At 54.7% G+C, this 22,343-nt stretch overlaps 10 protein-coding genes across 10 annotated transcripts; 5 read left to right on the top strand and 5 right to left on the bottom strand.

Annotated features, from left to right (window-relative positions):
* Window positions 1-2,142: 2,142 nt before the first annotated feature.
* BU26DRAFT_86825 (uncharacterized protein) lies at window positions 2,143-3,581 on the bottom strand. Its single transcript, XM_033836424.1, has 2 exons — window positions 3,219-3,581; window positions 2,143-3,168 (listed from the first exon to the last, which is right to left on the bottom strand). Exons 1-2 carry the CDS (start codon window positions 3,272-3,274, stop codon window positions 2,307-2,309), a joined length of 918 nt encoding a protein of 305 aa, XP_033679802.1. The 5' UTR covers window positions 3,275-3,581; the 3' UTR covers window positions 2,143-2,306.
* Window positions 3,582-5,317: 1,736 nt separating this feature from the next.
* Window positions 5,318-6,057, bottom strand: BU26DRAFT_86821 (uncharacterized protein). The gene has a single exon (XM_033836423.1). The coding sequence runs from the start codon at window positions 5,922-5,924 to the stop codon at window positions 5,505-5,507; it is 420 nt and encodes a 139-aa protein (XP_033679803.1). The 5' UTR covers window positions 5,925-6,057; the 3' UTR covers window positions 5,318-5,504.
* Window positions 6,058-6,502: 445 nt separating this feature from the next.
* Window positions 6,503-7,359, top strand: BU26DRAFT_568797 (uncharacterized protein; the record flags this gene model as incomplete). Its single annotated transcript, XM_033833811.1, has 2 exons — window positions 6,503-6,570; window positions 6,621-7,359. 2 exons carry the CDS (start codon window positions 6,503-6,505, stop codon window positions 7,357-7,359), a joined length of 807 nt encoding a protein of 268 aa, XP_033679804.1.
* Window positions 7,360-7,632: 273 nt separating this feature from the next.
* Window positions 7,633-8,584, bottom strand: BU26DRAFT_508782 (uncharacterized protein; the record flags this gene model as incomplete). The annotated part of the gene is made up of 3 exons (XM_033827110.1): window positions 7,633-7,780; window positions 7,813-8,221; window positions 8,284-8,584. 3 exons carry the CDS (start codon window positions 8,582-8,584, stop codon window positions 7,633-7,635), a joined length of 858 nt encoding a protein of 285 aa, XP_033679805.1.
* A 474-nt stretch (window positions 8,585-9,058) lies between these two features.
* BU26DRAFT_86880 (uncharacterized protein) lies at window positions 9,059-9,883 on the top strand. The gene has a single exon (XM_033836426.1). The coding sequence runs from the start codon at window positions 9,345-9,347 to the stop codon at window positions 9,786-9,788; it is 444 nt and encodes a 147-aa protein (XP_033679806.1). The 5' UTR covers window positions 9,059-9,344; the 3' UTR covers window positions 9,789-9,883.
* An 855-nt stretch (window positions 9,884-10,738) lies between these two features.
* On the bottom strand, window positions 10,739-12,973 carry BU26DRAFT_86877 (uncharacterized protein). Its single transcript, XM_033836425.1, has 2 exons — window positions 12,884-12,973; window positions 10,739-12,829 (listed from the first exon to the last, which is right to left on the bottom strand). The coding sequence occupies exon 2, from the start codon at window positions 12,724-12,726 to the stop codon at window positions 10,837-10,839; it is 1,890 nt and encodes a 629-aa protein (XP_033679807.1). The 5' UTR covers window positions 12,727-12,829; window positions 12,884-12,973; the 3' UTR covers window positions 10,739-10,836.
* A 2,192-nt stretch (window positions 12,974-15,165) lies between these two features.
* On the top strand, window positions 15,166-16,921 carry BU26DRAFT_522560 (lytic polysaccharide monooxygenase). Its single transcript, XM_033829814.1, has 6 exons — window positions 15,166-15,686; window positions 15,733-15,790; window positions 15,851-16,247; window positions 16,295-16,505; window positions 16,555-16,788; window positions 16,884-16,921. The coding sequence occupies exons 1-5, from the start codon at window positions 15,629-15,631 to the stop codon at window positions 16,632-16,634; spliced, it is 804 nt and encodes a 267-aa protein (XP_033679808.1). The 5' UTR covers window positions 15,166-15,628; the 3' UTR covers window positions 16,635-16,788; window positions 16,884-16,921.
* On the bottom strand, window positions 16,872-18,089 carry BU26DRAFT_434540 (uncharacterized protein; the record flags this gene model as incomplete). Its single annotated transcript, XM_033824081.1, has 2 exons — window positions 16,872-17,803; window positions 17,855-18,089. 2 exons carry the CDS (start codon window positions 18,087-18,089, stop codon window positions 16,872-16,874), a joined length of 1,167 nt encoding a protein of 388 aa, XP_033679809.1.
* Window positions 18,090-18,946: 857 nt separating this feature from the next.
* Window positions 18,947-19,884, top strand: BU26DRAFT_86891 (uncharacterized protein). Its single transcript, XM_033836427.1, has one exon. It carries the CDS (start codon window positions 19,068-19,070, stop codon window positions 19,560-19,562), a length of 495 nt encoding a protein of 164 aa, XP_033679810.1. The 5' UTR covers window positions 18,947-19,067; the 3' UTR covers window positions 19,563-19,884.
* On the top strand, window positions 19,885-21,221 carry BU26DRAFT_86892 (uncharacterized protein). The gene has a single exon (XM_033836428.1). It carries the CDS (start codon window positions 20,206-20,208, stop codon window positions 21,052-21,054), a length of 849 nt encoding a protein of 282 aa, XP_033679811.1. The 5' UTR covers window positions 19,885-20,205; the 3' UTR covers window positions 21,055-21,221.
* The last annotated feature ends 1,122 nt before the right edge of the window (window positions 21,222-22,343 follow it).

Genomic DNA, 22,343 nt, shown 5'->3' on the forward strand with positions numbered 1-22,343 from the left:
CATGCGTAGAAGTCTAGAAAGTCTTCTCCGCCTACCTTCCCCGCAGCTGCTTCGAAGTTGATTTGGTTGTATTTTAACCCAAGTCCTCGTGTCTCGAAATACATCTGGCGGCAGACGTGTTTGACTTGGTTGGACTCCTCTCTCGATTGCCGGCTAGCAACGCCGATGAATACGTTAGAATCGGGGGTATGCCGCTTAATCTAGAGTCCGTCATCCTTAGTGAGCGCAAGTCCGTAGATAATGTCCCGAAGTTCGCGGGGTAAGGCAAGCAGGCGGCTCCTACTAGATGACGAGAGGGCCGAGTCAGCGGCGGCTATTTCGCTGTCTTAGTTAGGACGTAATCTCAGAGCTAGTGTTGATAGAAGAACTTGCCTTATTGGATTTGGTTGCATTACGACTTCGAATTCAATCGGATGTGTGTGCCGTCGGTGGAGTGATTGTGAGGAACTTGGGGGTTGGGCGAAGTGGAGGAAGCGGTGCTTGTGTGTTTGACCTTGAAGTTACCTTGGGGGCACGGCATGAAATTAATCATATGAGGAATCGACAGCTTCTCATTGGTCAGATTGGCTGACAAACTTCACGTGATTGAATTTCATGCCGTGCCTCGTAGGTAAAGAGAACAACACCATGTGCCAAGCCGTTGAATGAGGTCAGCAGGGAGTCGGAGCGAAAGTGTAATGGGAACGTGAAGGAGTGTAGCTGAGAGTCGGGCCGCGCTCGGTGGAGCTCGTTCTATTATCGCTTATTGGAACATCGGATTAAGGATTCTCTTTAATTCTTATTTGACTAGATATATAAGCTAGAAAGCTTCTCATAAACATAGAAGCGAACGAATAATGCCGCTCAAAACCCCTCAACCTGCCATTCCTTGGTCTGAGCATTCCATTCCTCGATATTGGCCGCACCGGGAATTCTTCCATTCATGTTCATACAGTTCGCACGTACCGGCACTTCTCGAGGGAAGAAATGTATATTGGTTGGAAATCCGTCGGATTGCGTCTTGTTCTGAACACTCATACGTAGAAAGACGGAGCTGGCGAGATGGTGCTCTGCGGTATTCGGTCTCAAGGCTCCTGGGAATTCACCCCTTATCATACGATGGATCGCACTAGCAACGACCACCCAAAACCAGCGAGCATCCATCATGCTGTTGACGAACCGGAGATTGACTGTGATGCTTGCGCACGGACTAACTTCCAGGAAACGACGGATGTGCTCTTGCCGCCACGTGCTCAGGAACGGGTTCGGAGTGTCATGCGTGAAGTATACCGTTTCCTCAACGATGACGCTCTTGATATGCGCGTGGCAATTTAGGGTGCACTCGTAGAGGAGAAAATGCCGGAAGAGCGATGATGCCGAGGCTCCGTACGACGATCGGAAAGTAAGGTCGTTTAGCCTGATACCGAGGCCCTTAGTTTCTTGATATAACTGGCGGCAGACGTATTTGAGCTGGTTAGCCTCGCCCATAGTCGCCTGATCACCGGCTGCCCAGAATCTGCCTTCCGCGACTGCCGTTCCGTTGGAAAAGACGTTATCTTTGACGAGCCCACCCTCTTCAGTGAGCGCATATTCGTACACAATATCCCTCAGTTCAGGCGGGATCGAAAGGAACAGGTTTGGGCCTCTAGGAGGCACAGTCGCACTGCCGACAGTCCTAAAGAAGTAAGAACATTGCTGATACGACAACCTCGAGTTCCTTACACAGCCGTATCCATTACCTCAGTTGAGGAGTGCCCATGCCCGGCGGTCGCTATTGCAGGGCTCTCGGCTGCCATCTGTATTCTGGAAGTTAGAACCACAGCTGCTGACTGTGCACGAGGAACTACCTTGCATCTGGGGTGAATGGAAATGAGAGGCTGGCGAACTTCAACTTGACATATGTGTTCGAAAGTGTGGTGCGTGAGAGGAAGGTTTTGTGTCGAAGTGAAAGGCTGAGTTGTAGACGAGGTTGTTCGATGGCCCGTGCTGAGACGGTTGAAGCACACTTTCCAAAAGTACACTTTCCAAAATTGGCGAAAGGTCACGTGCACACTATTCACGATCCTCAGCTTGGCTCATGTGGGCACCCCGCTTGGCTGGATCGCATCAGGCTCCACTATGGTATGCAAGTTAAATGCGAAATCAAGAGATTAGAGAGCTATAGCTGCAAAATTTTATCCGTAAACATCCCACACAATCTCAAGGTGCAAGCCATCATGAGGGAATTTGCTTTGGTCCCTAGTAAGAAGATAAACGGTTTTCGCTTAAGCCCGTTCCGAAAAAGAACCTTGACCGGCGCCTCCCACATAGTTCCTTAGAACCTGTCCTCAGAGACCATCTTTGTGCAGAGCTCTCATCACTTGCAGGATTGCATCTGCGACCGTATCTCCAAATCCATAATACCCTGAAAGTAATTCCCGAATAACGTACTGAGAGCGTTCACCGAAGGTTGTTGAGCAGGTGAAACGAAGATTAGCAGGTCGTTGGAAACCGCACCATTCTAGAACACAGTCCTCGTAGAGCAGGTCGCGTCCAAGGAGCATTGGCAATGGAAAGCTGCCCCGTAGAACGTAGTGGAACGCATTGACCCAGTAAACGTAGTCTATTTTGCTTAGAAAAGGGATGCAGCAGTCTAGACGAACAATGACGACGGCGTTCGGATGCTGGATGCAGAAGTCGTACGGTGGTGTCGACGGGCCGAAGTGGAAAGCTAAGTTCAGCGAAGGCCAGGATCCAAAGGTGAAGATGATTCGCTTAATCCAGTCCTTGCGGAAAGGTGCGCACTGCTGGAGGAAGCGCTCGAAATGTAGAACAGCCGCCGACGGCGTGTTTCCCCTCCACGTCAGATCATTGAACTTAATCGCGAGTCCTCGCGTCGCGTAGTACGTCTCTCGGCAGACTTCTTTAAGAGGGTTTGGGTGAGTCGATTGACGGGAGTGACTGTCGAGTATCCGGAATCGCGTGCGTGTATTGATGGCAGCAGAGCTAGCCTCTTCCACAAGACCGTGGTCGTTTGTCAACGCGTATTCGTAGATCATGTCCTTGAGTTCCCTCGGAAGCTGCAGCAGAAGACTCGGGCCATCTGGTGGGATGGAGGGATCCTTGATGTTATCAGGTGCTGGGGCCTCGCTCACTTGTGCAACCGCCGTGCCGTTGGACCGCGAGGAAGTCCTTCCAGGGAGAGCGGCCCTTCTTTTTGTTAGACCTGCGGCATGGATGTCAACCATAATCCTACTTACCGGCATGAGCGAGCGCCACTCCGCGTAGCAGACCTGAGTGAGCTTTTCTGAACCATCGTGGAGCTATTCTTGCTCCATCTACAACCAGCGCCAAGAGTTGTCGAGAATGGGTACTAGTCGAGCTAGCTCGTGAGTAGTATGTGTGGGAGATAAAAGCAGCTGTTGGGGGTGAAGTTATATATATTGCTGTGCCATCCGAAGATACCCGACAAAACCGGTCCTACGCGGGTACCGCTGGTGAAAGTAGCAGAAGAAATAAAATCGTGTCGCGCATGATTTAATGTCCAAGTGCTTTCCATGTCTCTGTAATTGGCAAAGCTTGGACCTGAACGCGTTCACTACCTTACTCCGACTATCTCCGCGTGAGGTCGTCTCGCATTATCTCCCTTTCACGTAAGAGGTGTGCGTTAGATTCCCTCCTCATGCGCGCCTTTCGCCAGCTTTACCATTCACCATTCCCTCGGAGGTGACAGGACTGTCCTTCAACAATCTGCAGATGTCATGTTAGTCAATGTCAATATAACGACCACATGTTCAGCACGTCAGCATCCCTTTGATCGCTGCCTTTTGTAGGTCTGGGGCAACGACATCGTAGAGTGTTGTGGAGAAGTCGCGTCGTGATCCGAGGAGAACCACTTTCCTGGTTCACTTCTGGTCCTGCGCTGAGGAATTATGGAGAAAGCTCGCGAAGCGTTCGGGGGCGGTCAGTCCGTTTAATATGCTCGTATATCATCAGCCTCAGCTCCAAGGCAATGGTGAAGAGAAGACATCGTGCAGCAGTTGGAAGCGTAGGATCAGTGTTCTCCGCTGGAGTTCGGTGACAAATAGCCATCTTAGTGTTCAAAGATAGCATTACAAGGGACCAGAGCTAGAAGGTGCGATGGCTAGCCCGAGAGAAAGATGGGCGATTGGTGAAGGTATAAAGCAGGGACAGGGTCGGCTACTAAATATCAGCGTGGCGCTAACAAAAGATCAGACTATAAATCTCACCCAAAGGAACTGGCAATTCTTGCGGAGGGAGATTCTCGATCCTTTTGGGCGCCATAGCTGACTCACCAGTGGCCGTTTTCTTGCTCGCAGGCAGTAACCAGATCCTCCAGCGTACTTCAAGGTGCTTAATTGTAGTGGTGGTGGTGAATGTGTTGTAATACCAATGTTAAGGAAGCAAAAGTTGTATGACGGACATCTGGCTCAAATGTTACGGTAGCGTCAGAGGCTTAGCGGTGCTATGGTCCCACGGGGGAGGAATCAGCAGGAGTGAAGGCCCAGAGTGAAACAGAAGTATGAGCCTAAGGTCTTGATGATGAAACTAGGGTAAGAGAGATGCGACAGGCTCAAGCGATAAGCCACCCCTTTGGAGTGTGTGCCGAGGATACGGTAAGACATTCCAGGGTATGTCAAGGCTCTAACACAAAGTCGAGGGGCCAACGTTTCGCTGGGAGCGTGGACGGGGGGCAGCGGGCCTCGGGGTGGAGTGGACGGACACTGTACACACGATGTGGGTTGTGTCGACTTTATGTTAGAACGGGCGACGCGTAAAGGGTCAGAGAGCATGAGCCGACGGTGCCTTGCATTCGCGTTCTATCGTTCTTGAATATTCTCAAAACAGGAGAGAGGTGTCGGTCCCGTGATGCATGTGTGGCGGATTTCGTAATGGAAAACAACGTGACTGACGCGATACCGGCAATTCGTGCTCAATAGCGTTCACGTCCACGTCCGCAATGAGTATGTAATTTTGAAGGCCCGTGCTATGGAGATGACTGGCGGTCATCCTCCGGCGCCCGTAGTTCTGCAACATCTCAGCATCCCTCCTCGAATAATCTCTTCACTTCCGCGGTACGCAGTTTTAGGAGCAAAAGGATCGCGCCAATCCTTCTGCTCTTTCAGTTATGACGCCTTATATATCCGCTAACAACAGTCGTTGATCGATCTCCTCATTGTGTTGCAGAGGGCCCTTCGTCTTGTAGTCACCCTCACATATTGTGTCGTCCAAGGTAATCCTCAGGTTGGGAAGAAAGGGTCGCTCGCCAGCATACCGAAGGAGGGTATCTCTCCAAGGAACTAACTCTCTCGATTATTCTTCTTTCGTGCGATAGGTAAGCCCGCGTGTTCGAGACTCCACCAGGCCTTGACACCAGGTCTCCTCGCAAGGCGTGCCGTAGTGAAGCGTGAAGGACCAGCCAAAGCCGTTGAGGCAGCTTACGGTTCCCCCGGATAATCACCCGGATGGTGGGATAGCGGAGGCAAAATTGATAGAGAACAGGAGAGGTTTTGCCACTGAGATCTTCAGTAGTATCCTGCGTGAAGCCCTTCATAACCGCCTCCTGGAAGATGAGAATCTTCTTTAATCGTCTTCGCTGCCTCAGGGCAACTCTGAACAAAGTGTTCGAATAGCTCAATCCCACTCATGGCATCTCCGGAGCGGAAGGCGAGATCATTCAATCCCGGGGCCAAACCCCTCGTCTCGCGATAGAGTTGGCGACACACGGATTTCAATTGATTTGCCTCAGCTGCACGGCAATCTCTCCCATTTTCTTGTGAGAAGTAGAGTTTTAGTGGGAGCGCAGAATCGGCGGAGGCGACGCATATCAGGCCCCTCTCTTCCGTGAGCGCGTATTCATATACTATGTACCGCAGTTCCGCAGGTAGGCTAAGAAAGACGCAGCGGTCTCCCGGTGGCGGTATCGAAGGGTCGTCCCGAGCCATCCTTGTCGAAGCTCTCGCATAAGCCGGGCGGATGGCGGTATTTTTAGATAGCAGAAGCAGTGAGTGCGAATTCGTCGTGTCTCCCAGGGCGATTCGCTTTGCGGAGGATGGGGGATGGTGGTGGAGGCTTGAGTCAGAAAACTTAGTGTTGTGAAACAGCGCATAGGCCGCCGCTACCTGATTCGTGCAAGTAGCGAGCTAGGTAGATAGCACCTGAGCATACACGAACAAAACCAAGGAATATGAAAGGCATGAAAGTAGCAATTAAGAGAAGGGGCATATCCTTTAGACTCTGATGCAGAGTACATGAAAAGAGGGCTGATATCTGGGTAGCCTTGAATGCTAATATATCACGTGATCAATATTCGTGCACGTGCACTGAGACTGCGGCTGACTAAGTCGTCCTATTCCACTTCCGATCTGTTCTCCCCCCGACCTCATCCTTCATCCGCTGAACATCTTCACCAGCTCAATCCTTTCTGGTATGCCAAACTCATAGAACTCAATTCTTCTCTTCGACGAAAGCATGGACTCCAGGCTCATCGAGAACGACTCCCATCAGCCTACATCGGCCAATTATGGCCAGACTCGTGCCACTTCCTATCCTTACCTGCCGAGCTCAGAAACAGGATATACGAATACCTCTGTACATGCGAAGGCGGACTGAGCTGCCCTCGTCGACATCCCCTCAGACAGTGCATTCCGACTGAGCAGCGCCCGAGAAGTCGGACACAACAGGGGACCCGACGAGCTTTCGCCTGGCGGCAAATACGCTCACCGCGAATTCAACCAACTAAAATACGTGTGTCGGCAACTACGCCAGGATACCTTGCGTCTGGAGCTCGCATACAACGATACCCTGACCTTCTTTCACTCCGCGGAGTTCTATGGATACCAAAATTTCGTGTGGTTCTACGATCATCTCCCAGCCATGCTTAAGAAGCGCATTAGAAAAGTCAACGCCATCGAGCGTGCATTCCCGTGGGACATTCACATGCCTACCAACAGCAAGGACGCATACGAGGGCTGGCACAACACGCTCACGGGCCAAGGTCCCTCGTCAGCTCTCTACCACATCTGCCTTGCCAATTCCGAGCTCCATGTCGTGCTCCGCTACGACCAATTTGAAACTTCCTGCTCGCCCCTCGGCTGGCTAGTCACGACCTGCGCGCTGCTGTGGGGCTTGCGGGGTTTCCCGCTAGACATTAATATCGGCCTCAGCGTGGACGAAGCAATAGAATCTACCTGGAAATATTTCTTCTTTCAGGACCAGCACCTGGTGGGAGATACCCTGGCTAATTTGAGGATGAGTGTCACTTGGGGGTTTGATGAGGAAGCGCTTCGGAAGGTGGATTTGCCTTTAGAGGACGCGGTTGAGATTGATTTGGAGAAGCGGATTGCGGAGGCCAGGAGGATGTTTGAAGAGGGGGTATGATTCTTGGGGGCTATCACAGTGGAATGTTCTTGTATGGTTGTGAGCGCATTGGTGGTCGACAATACACAGTCAGAAGAGCTAACCGACTGGAAAAAGTTAGGGGAAACGGATCCGTGTGGGCTGAATGCATTCATTCAACACCATGAACGAGCAGACATGTGCCGCATAGAGAGAACTCTAAAGCCACGCTCATACCCCCCTCGTAAACCACCCCTCGCCTCCTCAATCCTCTCTCGCTGCACTAACGCCGGCCCTCTAAAAACCGGCACATACTCATCTCCAACCCAGAATTCCGTCGAAACGCTCATCCTTAGATTCGCCAGACATGTCCCCCGTTGCATCCTCCGATGCATTTGCGCTCCCTGCGCAAATGTAGCCCAGAGCTCCATCGCAGAAAAAGATGGGACGGGTCTCGGTTCCCCTTCGCGTCCGAGCGCAATTCTCCACGCGTACGTCTCCTGGATCCAGTCCCAGCTCGCAGTTCCGTCGCGGTCCGTGTACCGCAGCACGACGTGCAGAGTGGGTGTGAGGCGGCATATGTTGTAGAGGAGGAGAGACGCTTCGCCGGCGCGGCCGATGAGCATGGGCTCGCGACGGTTGAACCGGCGCACCTCTTTTGGGCCCGCATCGGGGAAGCGCTCGTATGGCAAGGGTGAGTAATTGTTGGCGATTGACATGGCTGGCATGGGGATATCCCTATCGGCGTGGTCAACATTCATCTCCAGCTCGATGATGCTGACGGCGCGCATGCACTCCTGGTTCGCAGGCGAGCAGCGCTTGTAGAAGTGCACGAAGTTGGCCACGCCGGTGCTGCCGACGGTTTCGTGGAAGATGAATTCGGCGCCGGCGTTGAATTTGAGGGCTATGCCGCTTGTCTCGCGGTGCAGTTGCTTGCAGGCGTATTTCAACTGGTTGATTTCCCACTTCCACGCTTCTCCTTGGCGCTGCACGAATTGCTCGAATGCGTCGTCGCTTCGGTTGAGGAAGCGGAAGGGTGGAAGGGTTCCTTGTCGGCGAGGTAGACGATGGGTGCGGAGCTGGTGAGCGCGTACTGGTAGATGCGATTACGGAGCTCGCCGGGCATTTCAAAGAGGACGCAGCGATCGGTGGGCGGTACGCTGGCGGTGGCCCCGTAAGGGCGGGGTTGAGGAGTCTCGTCACGCATTTCATTAGAGCGAGTATGAGAACTCATCGGTTTCCCAGATATACGGTCCAGGCGGTCCATAACGGGTCTCGGTATAGGATGAGTGGATTGGAGCGGACGCAGTTCGGTGTTGATGTTGAACGGGAAATAGTTCTAGCGACGGCAGCGAAGTGGGCCGAGCGGACTCTCGACAGTAGTATCGGATTGTTCGGCGACGGCGCAACGGGCAGGTCCTTTCACCAGACTTCCACCACCATGGCGCCGCCGTAATAGCAGTGCCGCCCGCTCAAGGTCGCAATTTTCGCACTAGTAAACCCATCGCGATATCTTGGTGAATAGCGGTGACTTTCCCACCTGTATCTTCATCCTTCCTCTAGCCTCTCTGCCGCCCATCACACGGCTTCCTCACCAATTTAAAGCTCTTTAAAACATAACATAACTTCATCCCCCTACCTCTAGTACCACGTATGCCTCTTGTCTTGGCTTCTTGTAGCTTGACGGCTTCAACATTCCAACAACCAGCTCATCTTCGCTTTCTCCACAAAAGCCGAAAACACACTCGACCCTTCCCATCAGCTCGCCTAGATCAATATTGCGAAAAGCGCAGAACCGCCATCCATCAAGACCGAAGCTCCTCCGTCATTCGCGGCCCTTACACACACCGTACCGTGCACACACACACAGGCGAACCTTGGCTCACCATCCCCACTCCACACGTGCACGACCTCCCCTTGCAACCGTGGAACAACCAACCACTCCTCACAGTGGCTCTGTGACGTCTTCTCTTCTTCCTCAAACCTCCTCGCTCCTCTGCTCTTAAACTTCCCACCCCGTCATCCAAATGCGACACCCCTTCCACGCATCCTTCTCTCCAAAAGAATTCCACTTTACACGTCCCCCATCCACGCCCGCGCGCGTGCACATGACACATCCACCACCATTGCACGTCTCAAGTGGTCAGAGGCGACGTCCGCAAGTGGGCCCGCTAAACCGCTCCGGGGCACGCGAAGCCGGAAAGAACACTGCTCGCACTGCACGCGACTCAAATTTTTTTTTCTGGTGGTGGTTTTGCTTTGCTGGGACGGGTCGAGCACGGTGCAGGTGCAGGTGGGTGGGGTACGGGATCAAACTCTTCTCTTGCGCAGCGGAAGGGCTGGGCTTGCCGGGGCCGGAACGCGGAACGCACGAAGAAACTGTCGTTCTTATAAGACAGGGCTCACACGTCGATTGTTGGAGCTACTTACAATTCACTGCGAATGCCCGGGTCACTTTACTCTTGCGATGAGCAGCTTGTGCTGTATGTGCAGCGGCATCACGGCTGTTCTAGTGCACACGGGCTCCGGTAAATGTGGCTTCAAATTCGTCATGACTAGCTAATCTGCCCCGCTGCAGAAATTCCTTCAGAAGAGGACCAGCTCACTCACACCTACAGCCTCAGAGAATCAGACACTTCGTCCACCGTGGTCCAGTCCCCAAATGCCGCTTCGAGAGCCATATCCTCCTCGCTGGTCCCTCATCCAGAACGATCACGCGGCCGAAGTAAACGAACCAGCCAGCCGCCTGAGAAACAAAAGATTAGGGATTAGTCATTCACGTCTCGAAGAGATACTCATTGACTTCGTGAAGACCCCCGAGAACCCGAATCCACCGATACCCCGCCGATCCGTCATAAGGTTGAGCGTTCCGTCGTGACCAAGGAAAAGAAAGAAGAGTGCCGCGCCAAGAGTATGGGCTGAGAAACGAAAGAGCAAGGGGAGGTAGGTTCGTGCGCGGAATGTACAAAGGAGGTGTGTGTGTGTGTGTGTGGATGAAAAGAGACGGCAGCTTATCCAAGAGCCATCGCTCGGGCTTCCCGGATAAGCAAGGTCGCTATACCGAGCTGCGTTCGGCTCGTTAGCGATCCTGTGTGCCGTCCTACCACTTCACCTCCGAATTAGTGAAGCAGACGGAAAAAAGATCAGTAAGGGGTCATGTCGTCAGGAGCCCCTCGTCCCGCCCAGTAGGAAAAGGAATAAAGGAAGAAACAGAGAAACGGCCAGTCCTCAATGCAGTCAAGTATAACCCCGAAGAAAGCTAAACACACCAAATGTGAGGAGGCCGACAAAGGTAGAAGGTAAGTGCAGGTATGAACAGACATAAGAGATGCTTTTCAGATGACGGCAGATAACAGGCCGCAGGCCATGGGCCAAGATGAGGCGGCCAATGTGAGTATTCTCACAACGAGATGATGCCGAGATGCAATGGACGGCGCTCTGAGGCTGCCGATGCTAACGCCGATGATGCAAGATCAGACACCTATGCACAACTGCTGCCGGAAAGAAGGCTTCAAACTCCTAATGGTGAGGCAGATGCGCTGGGTCGCTCGGTAGGCCGGCGAAACGCTGCTCGAAGGATGCCGGAGGCTCGAATCCGTAAGAGGTGGAGGCACGGGGGAAGGTGTTGCTCGGACGGCCACCGAAGGGCGAACCGAGACGAATGGTAGCCTGCCCCTGCATTTCTGCATCAGCAGGCGAGTACGGCGAAAGTCCTTGCATCGCAGACCCGGCGTTGGAGAAGGGATTGAACTCTGACGGTCCGCTGGTCGACAACGGCAGACGTCGAGCGCCTTCGACCATATCGCCCAGGCTGAAGCCACGGCTTCGCACACGGCGATGACTGGACTCAGCAGGGGCGCCAAAGACCTGATCGATGAAGCTATTCGTTCGGTTCCGGGCCTGCTCTTCGAAGTTGTGAAGAGCCCGGCGCTTAAAAGGTCGCGAAATGGGCCGCGGCGCATGCAGCTTGAGAGGTGAGCCAAGCCTAGGCGGGTTGGCTGACGGAGCATGCCACGTCTGCGCGTTGTGCTGGTTCATGCTCATGTCGGTCATCTGCGACATGGTCTGGAATGAGGATCCAACAATGTTGCCGAGGCCAAGTCCCAGTCCAATATGAAGAGACTGTGACTTCTGATGTGCTGAGGCTCGCATTGTCGACCGGTCGTTCTCTGCAGGTCGGGGGGTTGCGTCGCTTGCCAACTGCGACAAAGGATTGCCGAATTGCATGGACGCTGCGCTGCTTGCAGCAAGCGATACGTTCATATCCCGCGTGGCAAAAGTCGACGTTCCCTGCGAGAAGGGAGACGACAATGGGCGAGATTGCGAAGACTCCGACGCTGGTGGTGATGATTGGAACGGCGATGGCGAACGATGGAGCAAACGCTGGTAGTGCGCCGAGAGTGTGGGCTTCTGCTTGGCCAGATCCCGCAGTCGCTTACGGCACTGCTTCTCAGTCGGAAATCGAGGGTACGGCTTGCTGCTTCCTGGAATCGGGGTGCTACTGCCGCTCTTGGTGGGCTTGATGGTGTCGGGCGTGCCGCAGCGAGAATCGTACCGTGATGCCGAACGGACAATGGGAACCACTGACGATGGCCGACCTCCTTTCCAGGTCTTGCGGGCCATGCGCGCCACGCGATGACACACGCCATTCGGCGGAACAGTGCTGGGTAAGGCCTTGAAGGGCGTGACCGTAGGATCTTGCAGATACTTCATGTAGGTCATCCAGAGATGGCGGTCCATTTCTTCGGTGAAGCTGGCCCTCAGCTTCATCTTCTTTGCCGGGCGGGTCTGGCGTGTGGCAAGAGGGGAGCTGAGCTGGGGGGTCTTGATCAGTGGGGAGCAGAAGGTGAATGGATCAGCCATCTCTTCCTCAGGACTCGTACAGCTACCACCTAAGGAGGGGAACGACTCGATGCTGCCTCTAGAGGAAATAGACGAATCCGAAAAGCCGGACGAGGAGGTCGGCCTACTGGAAGTTTCGCTCTGGCTAGCCATGTCAATGTCGGACCAGTGCTGTGGTCCTTCGAAGCTGGCGAGATTCCTCATCTGGGCGACAGGAGTCTTGGGCGGAGACAGCATGCGACCAAAAGCTACTCCTGGAAATAGGTACTCGTCGTCCATGGTAGGTGGTAGAGTGGGCAATTCTGAAGCCTCTGAGTGAAGCTCTGGGCCCTCAATAGTGGGAACAGGCCTGCTGTCGACGGACTTGTCGAGGTCGCTCAAGTCATAGGCAGGTGCGAAGGTAGTGCGGCGACGGCGGACCTTGAGCATCTGCCGCGGAGGCGGCGGCGGCTGGAGCTCCTCTGGTGCTGGCTCAGGTTCTGGCGTCCGGGGCGGCTGGCCGTCGTGGTAGTGGAACATGAAGTTCCTGGGGAGGGTGATTGACAGATGGGGGCGTTCTGAGTCCATGCTGCCGGTCGTTCACTGGACGAACGGGCTGGGTATTCTAAGCAAGGTGCTACTCTGGGTCTTTGGATCCCTTGGTCTCAATAGAGGGAGCCGACGCCACGCTCTGCAAGGAGGGCGAGTTAATGCGGTGAAGCAATTTAGCGAAAATGCTTCCTACTTGGTCCAATTGCTGTAAATTCTGGCTCGTGGATCTGCAGGGCGATGCTAGTGAAGGCTGCCGGGTGCCAACAGGAGTTTGGGAGCTGCGAACGCGACTGGGCGGCTGCACTTCGGGTTACACCAGCGATCGAGGGGACTCGCGAGATGTATTCGGACCCTACAGCTGTCGCAAGGTGTCGCGCACACTTCAATGCGACGTAGGGGCGGTCGCAAGTAGTGTGTAGGCAAGGAAAAGTCGCGACAAGGTCGTTTGCAGCCCAGCGCGTAGCAGTCGCTCACAGCTAGCAGCGCGCAGGACGCGGAAAGCGCAAGGGAAAATTTGGAGACGACCAGCGAAGGCCAGCTCGAGCGCTGCAGCGAGCACGAGGGCGAGCAGCGGCAGGCGACGCTGCGGGTGTGTGGAGGTTGGTCGCGGCGAACGCTGGTGGAGCGCGGGTCGAAGCGACGGGCGGCTCGATGGTCACTCGCGGTCCATGGGCGGGTGCAATGGGGGCAAGGAGGCGAAAAGACGCAAGGAAAAGAGTCGTAGACGTCTGCGGCGGCGGCGTCAGGGCATCGCGGGTGCGAAGGGCGGAGGGGAGGCGGCGGTGGTGGTGAGGTGTGGGCGCGGGTACGGTGAGCGGTGCCGGGTGGGAAAAGAGGGTTGAGGATGGGTTGGGGCGGTCGGCGCACGGGCCCCGCGCTAAGAGCAGCCGCCAAGCTCTGACGATTTCTTCGAGCGGGACAGGCGAAACCTGCACCCAGCAGTGACTGGCGCTGCGCGCTCGACGAGCGAGCCACGCCAACGCCGCGGTGCAGACGAAGAACGCCCTCCGCCACGCGCCGCACGCCCGTCTCTCGCAGTTATCGCAGCAGAAACCCCTCAGCCCGCCCCCAATCAGCACGCGCGGGCAGCCCAGCAGCAGGCGCCGGACGCGTCGCGTCGCGTCCCCGTTCACCCGCCTAGGCCCGATTCGGGGCCGCCGGGTCCGTGCGCGCTCGTCGCGGCCCCTGCATGTGCTGCACGAACACTTGTCACAACCGCATGGCCTGCATTCTTTCACCCACACCCGCTGCCAGCGCCATGCGAGCCTCCAGCGTCGGGTGCACAACGGCGTCGTTCCGCGTGGAGAGCCCTCGCGGCCTCAGTCCCCCCGCCGCCGCACCTCAGCCGCTGCATCGAGCCTGCGAGAGCGAGCAGAGGGTCTGCCAGCTGTGAGCCCTCGACACGTCCGACACGCGACGCGAAACACTCATTGAGCCCTGTCATTCGCTGCACCACCGCTCACCACCACGCTTCTACGGGACGTGCTTTGCTGCTACTGCACTGCACTGCTTCAATATCGTCGTGCAGAGCGAATTTTCCCCCTCCATTGTCTCTCCATTGTCGGCAGTTCGCTCAATTCATCTCTTCTCCGTTACTACCCTCGTCAAAGTACACCAATTCCACGTCAAGTTGTATCACGCAGTCGATCCCTCCCCCCCATTCGATACATATCGTATCTACACCCCAGTCCCATCTGGAGTCCGAAGAGAGACGTTGGAAATCCCGCGCTTGGCTCAAAAAACGCCCGCTTGCCTCTTCTGCAGCCCATCACAAACCAATATTTCCTTTTCCCGATCGCCTGGCCGAAAACGGCAATAGGATCACCCCAATGCTGACAGTGAGCACCTGATTGGGCCCATTTTACATTCCTCTAAAAAATGGGGAGCGTGTCGCGGCCTCGCGGTCCGCATCGAGGCTGTGGGGTACAATCGTACTTTGGAATACTGGCGCCGCCGATCTTGGCTCAAATGCTGGCGTGACTGGCAAGTCTGATACTCACCGTCAATGCTTGAATCATTGGTCGGCACGCTCGTCGTCAATTTTGATCATTTAGAGAAAAGAACGGGTTTCTATTCGTTACCCGGGAGCGAAAATCACACACCTAGCCAATACCACGCGGGTCCTCGCGAGACGCGTCGGATAGCTTTTCATGCATTGGCGCGAGACGAAGTACCACCGCATAGCCCCTCAGTATCAGCTGATAGGATACAGGCATGAATGCCGTGGGGAAGTCACCAGCTTGAGCGCATTCCTCGGAGAAACGAACACCAGCAGGATGACGCCAGTGTGCCCTCTTCAACCGAAAAAGAGGCTCTGTCGGTGCTGGCGAACCGGGAAGCTCCGCGACGTCTTTGCCGTGGTCTGATATCTCGGACGTTAACCTTCAGAGCGCTCGTGCGGGTTCGCGTGAATGAACCTTCTAGCAAAGTCTCGTATCTAGTTCGTCGATTACCGCCGAATTAACTTGAAAGGATCTATATTATGTCTTTTTCCCGCTTTTTCACACAACCCTTTCCTCTCGGTGACGTCCTACTCGGGGCCCTTCTCGAACACTTTTTGATCGCATTCTTCTGCTCGACTATGGGAGAGCCGACACCGAAGTCTGTACGATTCTCCTCGCTTCTGACGCATTCCCCCGGGGATGCTCAATTTATATAGATTACTTACCCGCTTGTGTGTACCAAACTCATCTACACAGTACTCTCCCCAGGACGCTTTGCTGCTTGAAGTATTAACACTGCATCGAAGGCACGAATGAGCTCGAAGCCTTCTGCTCCATCAACACGAGGCAATCTCGACTTGATTGGCGACCCCCCCCCTTCTCCGTCCTCCCTCCCAGCGCTCACAACATTTGCGGTGCCCGAGCTTACTTATAATGGCGGACGAATTTGATCACCTCCACATTGTGGATGGAGCCGGCGGCTGGCATCTTTCAGTATGAGGGCCTTCATCACAGCTTCCTTATTCGCGACTTTCAGGCCTGCGACCTCACATTGTCCGTGAACTGCTCCCTTGTTCTTTAGCCAATCTTACTTCGCTAGATGTTTTCGCGCATTTGATCGTCAACGACACGCTCTTCCCTGAATGGCAGTACATACGGTAAGATGCCGAAGCGCTCCCCGTTCTCGCTTCAAGACAGTTTTGACTAACTTCTTGCGGGAAATTCGACCCGGTTGTCAAGAATGAATCAGCAGGCGAAGGCCTGTTCGGACCGTACGTCGACCCACTATACAACTTCACCACCCCTGACCTTCGCTGTGGCCGCGGCGCGTTCCACAATGGCGCGGACACGGAAGTTGCTACCGTTCTTGCCGGTACACAGGTCGGATTCCAAGTGGGGCTTCCGAGCTACGAGAGCGACCAGAAAGTGGAAGTCGTCGGGCACACCGGACCCGGCTCCGCTTGGTTGTCGAAGGCCGAGGGGACTTTGGAGGCATACCAGGGCGATGGGGAGTGGGTCAAGATCGCGCAGATAGTTGCGAGGGATGCAGAAGAGAGGAAGAGCTTTCCGGCGAGCAGGAAGGAGTTCGATTGGGCGCTGTATGCACAGCATAGTGTAGATATTTCCCCTACCATTCTGCCTAGGACGACTGACGTGAACAGTGGAATTTCACAATCCCGGCAACCACACCACCAGGAGAATATGTGCTTCGGATCGAGCATCTGTATCCTACTCCACCCTCGCCGACGTCTATTCTTAACAAAGGCACGCAATGGTATGTCAGTTGTGCCCATATTCGTATATTAGGCGATGGAGGAGCAGAATTTGAACCCACGGTGAGAATTCCGGGGCTTTATGTGGAGGGTCAGCGGGGTGAGTGCAGTTCAAAGCGTATCCGCTGGAGATTAATAGTGTACTACAGATGTGTTCTTCGATTCGAGAACCGCGGACTTCAATCTCAGTGCATACACGCCTCCTCCGCCCTTGGTGTGGGCCGGATAGATACACATGAGCAATGAAGAGGGACCTTCGAGATGTATCATGTTCACAGGAAACGCTATATTGGTATATCCGAAAAAAAGGCAAATCATGATACGAAGAAAGCTCATAACCATTTCCGTCCACAGTAAAGTACACATACGTCCTGCAATCCGAGGTACGTATCAAGCAACATCATTCCTCCACTGTCTAGCCTTCAGGTTCTTGCACCATCTCATTCCCTACTTCCAGTCCCCCGGCTTACACACCGAGAACTTGGTTGAACGCATCGGCAGCAGCCTGGGCCGCCAGACCGTCAGCGGCAGCCGCGGCCTGGTCGCAAAGGTCAAGAGCGGCATCGTCGACGTCGCAGTTGTTGCCCAGCTGGGAGCAGATGAACTGGGAGATCACGTTGATGTTCAAGGCAGATCCGTGGTTGAAATCGGCGAGGTCAGCGGGCTCGAAAGCATCCTCGTTGCGTCCGTCAGATGGGATGCCGAAGTTGATGGCTGGGTTGCAGGCGCCGAACGAAACGGCACCCCCGACAGCGGCGCCAGCGTTTCCGGCATCCGCGGCGTTTTCAGCATCAGCAACCGAGTCATCCTCAGCATCCGCAGCGTTTCCAGCATCAGCAGCCGAGTCATCCTCAGCATCCGCAGCGTCGCCAGCGTCGGCATTGGAAGCATTGGCGGCATCTGCACCCGCGGCAACGGATGCGTTTCCAGCAGCGACACCGGCATCAGCACCACCATCCGAGACGGCGGCGAGGATCTCGTCCTCAGAGAGATCGTCAACGCGGAGACCAAGGGTGTTGATGCACCCTGCGTCGTCGGCCTCGTCATCGCAGGTGTTACCCGCGCCCGTGGGGTCACCGATCTCGCCAGGAGCGAAGGTACTAGCCTCGTTGGCAAGGGTCGGGTCACCACCGATAGCGGCAATCTGCTGGGCGAGGATGGCAGCGATTTGTTTGTTGAGCTCCTCGGCGCCATCCGACGCTGGGTCCTGGTGCTGCTGGAGGGCCGCAATCTCGGGGTTGACGGCTTGGATGGACTCGCATGGCACGGAGGCCAGACCGACTGAGCCCGTGTTGCGCTCAAGAGCGCGGTAGATGAGGGCGAAGGTCATGCCGTTGATGTCGCCAGCCTCCTTGGCGTTACTGAATGCCTGGTCGGCAGTGGCTAGCTGAAGGCAGTCTATGGTACGTCAGTGCAATCCGTTCGAAAAGTCTTCAGCAAAGGACTCACCGGCATCAGCAATGTTGCCGGCACCCTCAGCAGCTGCGGCGGCACCGAGCAGACCGAAGACCGGGTCCACGATTTCGTCCGGGTTGTTCAACTGCAGCACAGTGGCGACCTCGAGGTTGACGTTCCTATGGGCTTGCTCCTGAGGGACTTCACGCTTGTTGAAGTTGTACCTGTTGACGGCCGGGCGAGCAGCGACGGCGCTAACAAGGCCGAGGTAGAGGATTGATTGCTTCATCTTCGCGGTTGATGTATCGGTCCAAAGACGTAAAGTCGTTAAGTTCAAAAGAAGGTAAATAGCAGTAATACAGTTCGAAAAGGACCGGCCGAGATCGTTTCTCCAGGAACGATAGAAGAGAAGAATGAAGAGCAAGAAAGAACGACTGTAACGAAAGACTTTTTGTTGTGGAACGGATGAATGCGATGATGAAGAGAGGAGATTCAAGGCAACGACTACGCATTGCGCTTATATACAGCCAAAACCTTCGCACACCTATGCAATTCTCGGCTTCGGCAGGCCTTGACGTGTGCGGACACGGGCCATGGAGTCGGCACACAGGCTCTGCAGGCTCAAAACAGGTGCGTCGCATGACGGTGTCTCCTGAATGCAGCGCGACTCACCACCACTACGTGATCGCCACTTTGCGATATATTCATCTCGAACGGCTTAGCACTGTTGTTGCGGCCCGCTAACCTGGATCGGGAACGGAGCACAAGCGGTGAATGTCGCTGATTGGTGCACTGCCGCCAAGCCTGTCGGATCGCGCCCGAAACGTTGCCGAAAGCTTGGAGACAACGTCTGCCTCATGTCTGTCGAGCCAGCCGCCAATGACACGCCCACCTGGGCTATACAGAGCCTTGTTATTGCGGCTTTGGGGAAGAAGCATGAGCGGCGTGGCGCTGTGACGGGCAGACGTCGCAGCTTGCTTCTGGCATACACCCTGCAGCCTGTGAGTGTGTTCCTGATGTCGTAGGGCCCGCTGTGGATAGCTCTCGGCTAGAGAACACCTCGCAAACAGCCTCATCGTAGCTCTCATCTCGGATCTTCAGTACTTGATTATTGACGCGCTGTTCCTCGAATTTGCCTCCTGCGCTCGTCGAGACCTTTCTTCTTGCTTGCCGCGAGAACCGGCCGGATCACAAAGCATAACTGCTTCCACCTTGGCCGCTTTTCAATGACCAGCGTCCGCATTTCTGCATCCCGGTTTGAGGTTTAATGAGATGCAATGCCTGGATGCCTCGCCCTCACGAGGTGTTTTCTATTGGTCGGACAAGACCGCCACATTGCGGGGTGAGATCTCTCAGCAAGAGATCGACCGGAAAGGCCTTTTCGCGCGCGCGGCATTCAAGCTTGATATTGACTTCACAGCATATCGTCTTTTTTGCGCCACTCACTTTCGCTCGCTCTACCCTGGAGATGCCAATAAAGAAGAGCAATGGAATGACGACGCACGTCTTGAGATTTGAGATGAAAACGCTGCTCCATTGCCGAAATACCGAGGAAGGCGGCGAAGAAGCCGTCTTCTGGGGAATTGTCGACCGAAGAACCGCCTGCAAAACGCGCTCGACTGACGTACGCGCTCATCGCAGAACAAGGACGGCCTGGATGCGCCTTCGCACCTCAATGTGCTCTTCACAAACAATGTTGAAGCACATCCGGTTATACCCCGAATCCTCTACTTTCGGATGCCTCAGCCCCGAATGTACATAGCGCATGTACCTTTTCTTCCCAAGAATCCTCAAGCCTATATTCAAACCGCACGCCTATATTATCGCTACCAGAATTCCGGTCGATCAGGTACAGTACTCACACGTTCCCGGATCCAGCTAGCCTCTGAAGCACGAGCCTATATTATCCGCACATATAACCGAGCGATTCCCAAACACGGCACGTCTCAAGCAACTATTCTAAGCATGTGGGGTAAAAGAGGCTCGACTTCAGCCACATGACCAGACTCAAGCCGTCGTGAGCCGTGTTCGAGCCATTTTGGCTCTGGTGAAGCTCACCGCCGAACCCCTGGTTTGACAGTACGCAGGGACAAGGCGAAGCGCGGGTCGAGCTCGATCCTATCTTCCACCTTCTCCCACGGCCACGGCTCGAGCGTTTGTGCATCACGATACTCTCTTTGACCACTCCTTAGCATAGCGACTTCTCGACTTTGATAAGAAGAGTAGTGGCGTACGTCTCACGCTCCGTCATTACAAGGACGCCGTCTGCATCTTATTCTTAGTCCCACGCCGCGCACCTGTGGACGTACCCATCTACTCGAAACGCTCTCCCTTTTATCCGGAAGATCAGTCGCCCCACGTAATACAGCATTCCCTCAATCGTTCGCAGGTTGGAGGAAGAAGTCATGACTAAGCCCAAAATCTCTGGCCCTTTTGATGCGCGGCATGTTGGTGGTGTGAGCATTCCTGGTGCGACAATTCCTCTTGTTGGCATCGACAGGTCATCTACGAGTACATTCTGGGAACCGGACGAGCCGCCGTCGCATACGAACGTCGCTACCGGGAACATCGAGATTGTACGAAGATCGAACACTATTGCGAGCACGCTGAGCAGGCCCAGCTTGCGCCTCAAGACGTCTATATCGAGACTAAGGGCACGGTCAAACTCGAACTCGCCGGATACGCTTAGGAGGAAGGAGGGAGAGCAAATGAGAGAGCACGCAGAGACAATGGGCCAGAGTCTGAGGAAGAAGCCCAGTTCGTCGAGACTGTGGCAGAGGGTCAGGCAGGAGTCACCTCCTAGGCCGCCGAGAGACCCTGTGCGCGAGCAGAAGCGAGAAGATCCAGAGCACGCCGCGCCACCTCAGCCCGTGGAGAAAGACATACTGTCCCTCAAACCAACAACCTCAATATCCCGCAAACCTTCCCAGCGCGCAACACCCTCTTCCGAGCGTCCCTTGCCTCCACCACTCCCGCCACGCGAACCCCCACCACCTCTTCACCGCCAACCGTCACATAAGAGAGCGCCTCCTGTACGACCCAAACGCGCAGACTCGGGAACAGCGATCGACTTCGGTGACGTCCCCGTAGACGAACGACCACGCGGCTTCAAGGAGATATTGTCGGTGCAAAGCTTCGCGGAAAGGATGGCATTGTACAAGAAGACGAGGGAGTATTGGGCGCACGCGGATCACGGGTTAGATGAGTGGGTGGGAAGGGCCGGTCAGCAGCGTCCGCTGGCCTTGCAAGTGTAAGGTGCCTTCGGTGGGCCAGCGATGACGGCGCAACTTAGACCTTCGCTGCACGCCACTACACTCAATATCCATTGGAGTCGACTTCTTCACTGCTAAACATGTTGTTCATTTATCCTTTTGCTTTCTCGGATACCCTGGTCTTTTAGTTTTCTCGACACCGTGCACAGTCGCTGTTGCTGTCGCTAGGATATTGTAATATGGCGCTGGTCGCTTCCGCTCTTTTGTAAATATGCATGCTGGACTGACTGGGCTGGACCAATGGGTTCATCGTGTCGTGTGATGTGCGGAGTGCTGGGCTTGTAGCATGCTTCAATGAGGAGCACGGACTCTGTCAATGAGGAGGAATCGCTTTCGTGGTATCTACGTGTCTGTCAGTCACATCACCGCCAACATTCTGCTTGACATCTTCGCCCTTTTCTCTTTTGCTACCGCGCCACCTGGATTCCCAATTTTAAAACGCATACCAACAACCTCCAATATCGATACCACTCTTAGAGCACTCTTTCATTGCGCATCTTTTCCTTCCAGAAAACGCTTCCTCATCATCAAATCCCCACACCTCCCTCTTTCCAACCCCCCCCCCCTACCACCACCCATACTCCCCTCACAACAAACAAAATGTGCACATACATCCAAACCATGTACATAGGCTGCCAACGGCGCTGCCCCGGCCCCATCGACCACCGACCCTGCGCACCCGGCGCACAGTGCCCCGACGATGGGCGAAGCAGCACGAAGCAGGTCAGATGGCAGCAGGGAAAGTGCCCGCGGCATAGGAAGAAGCTGGAGAGGGGCAATAAGAGGGTTTGGGAGTGGAAGGGTGGGAGGTCGAATGAGTGGCGGGGCGCGGTTTGTGGGGTTATGTGAGAGGGGAGGGAAGAAGGGGTGGTGGGGTCTTGGCGGTGAGGATGCGCTGAAGGTCGAGGGGATGGGAGACGAGTATTCGGGTAGATCCCATTTGGCTGGGAAGGTTGAACCGTCTAGGACCCAGACGCGCCGAAGGTCTCTAGGAAAGGCGACGGGTATTTTGAGTAGACACACACTATGAAGCTGAAACCGTTGAACGATGTTGATTGATTGTTTGATTTTTTTTTCTCGCTTGAAGTTATTGGACCGCGGAGGTTGTACTAACTAATAGTGCAGTAGATCTTCTTATATATGGAGATAGAATAAGCTAATAGAAAAGAAAGGTTTAGGCGTAGATAATGAGGGTGTAACCCACGATAATGACGCGAACCATGGCACAAGGTTGTCAACGAAATTGAGAAATGCTTTTGAGGGTTATATAT

Source organism: Trematosphaeria pertusa, assembly GCF_010094035.1.
Source record: "Trematosphaeria pertusa strain CBS 122368 unplaced genomic scaffold BU26scaffold_14, whole genome shotgun sequence".
NCBI classification, from domain to species: Eukaryota; Fungi; Ascomycota; class Dothideomycetes; order Pleosporales; family Trematosphaeriaceae; genus Trematosphaeria; species Trematosphaeria pertusa.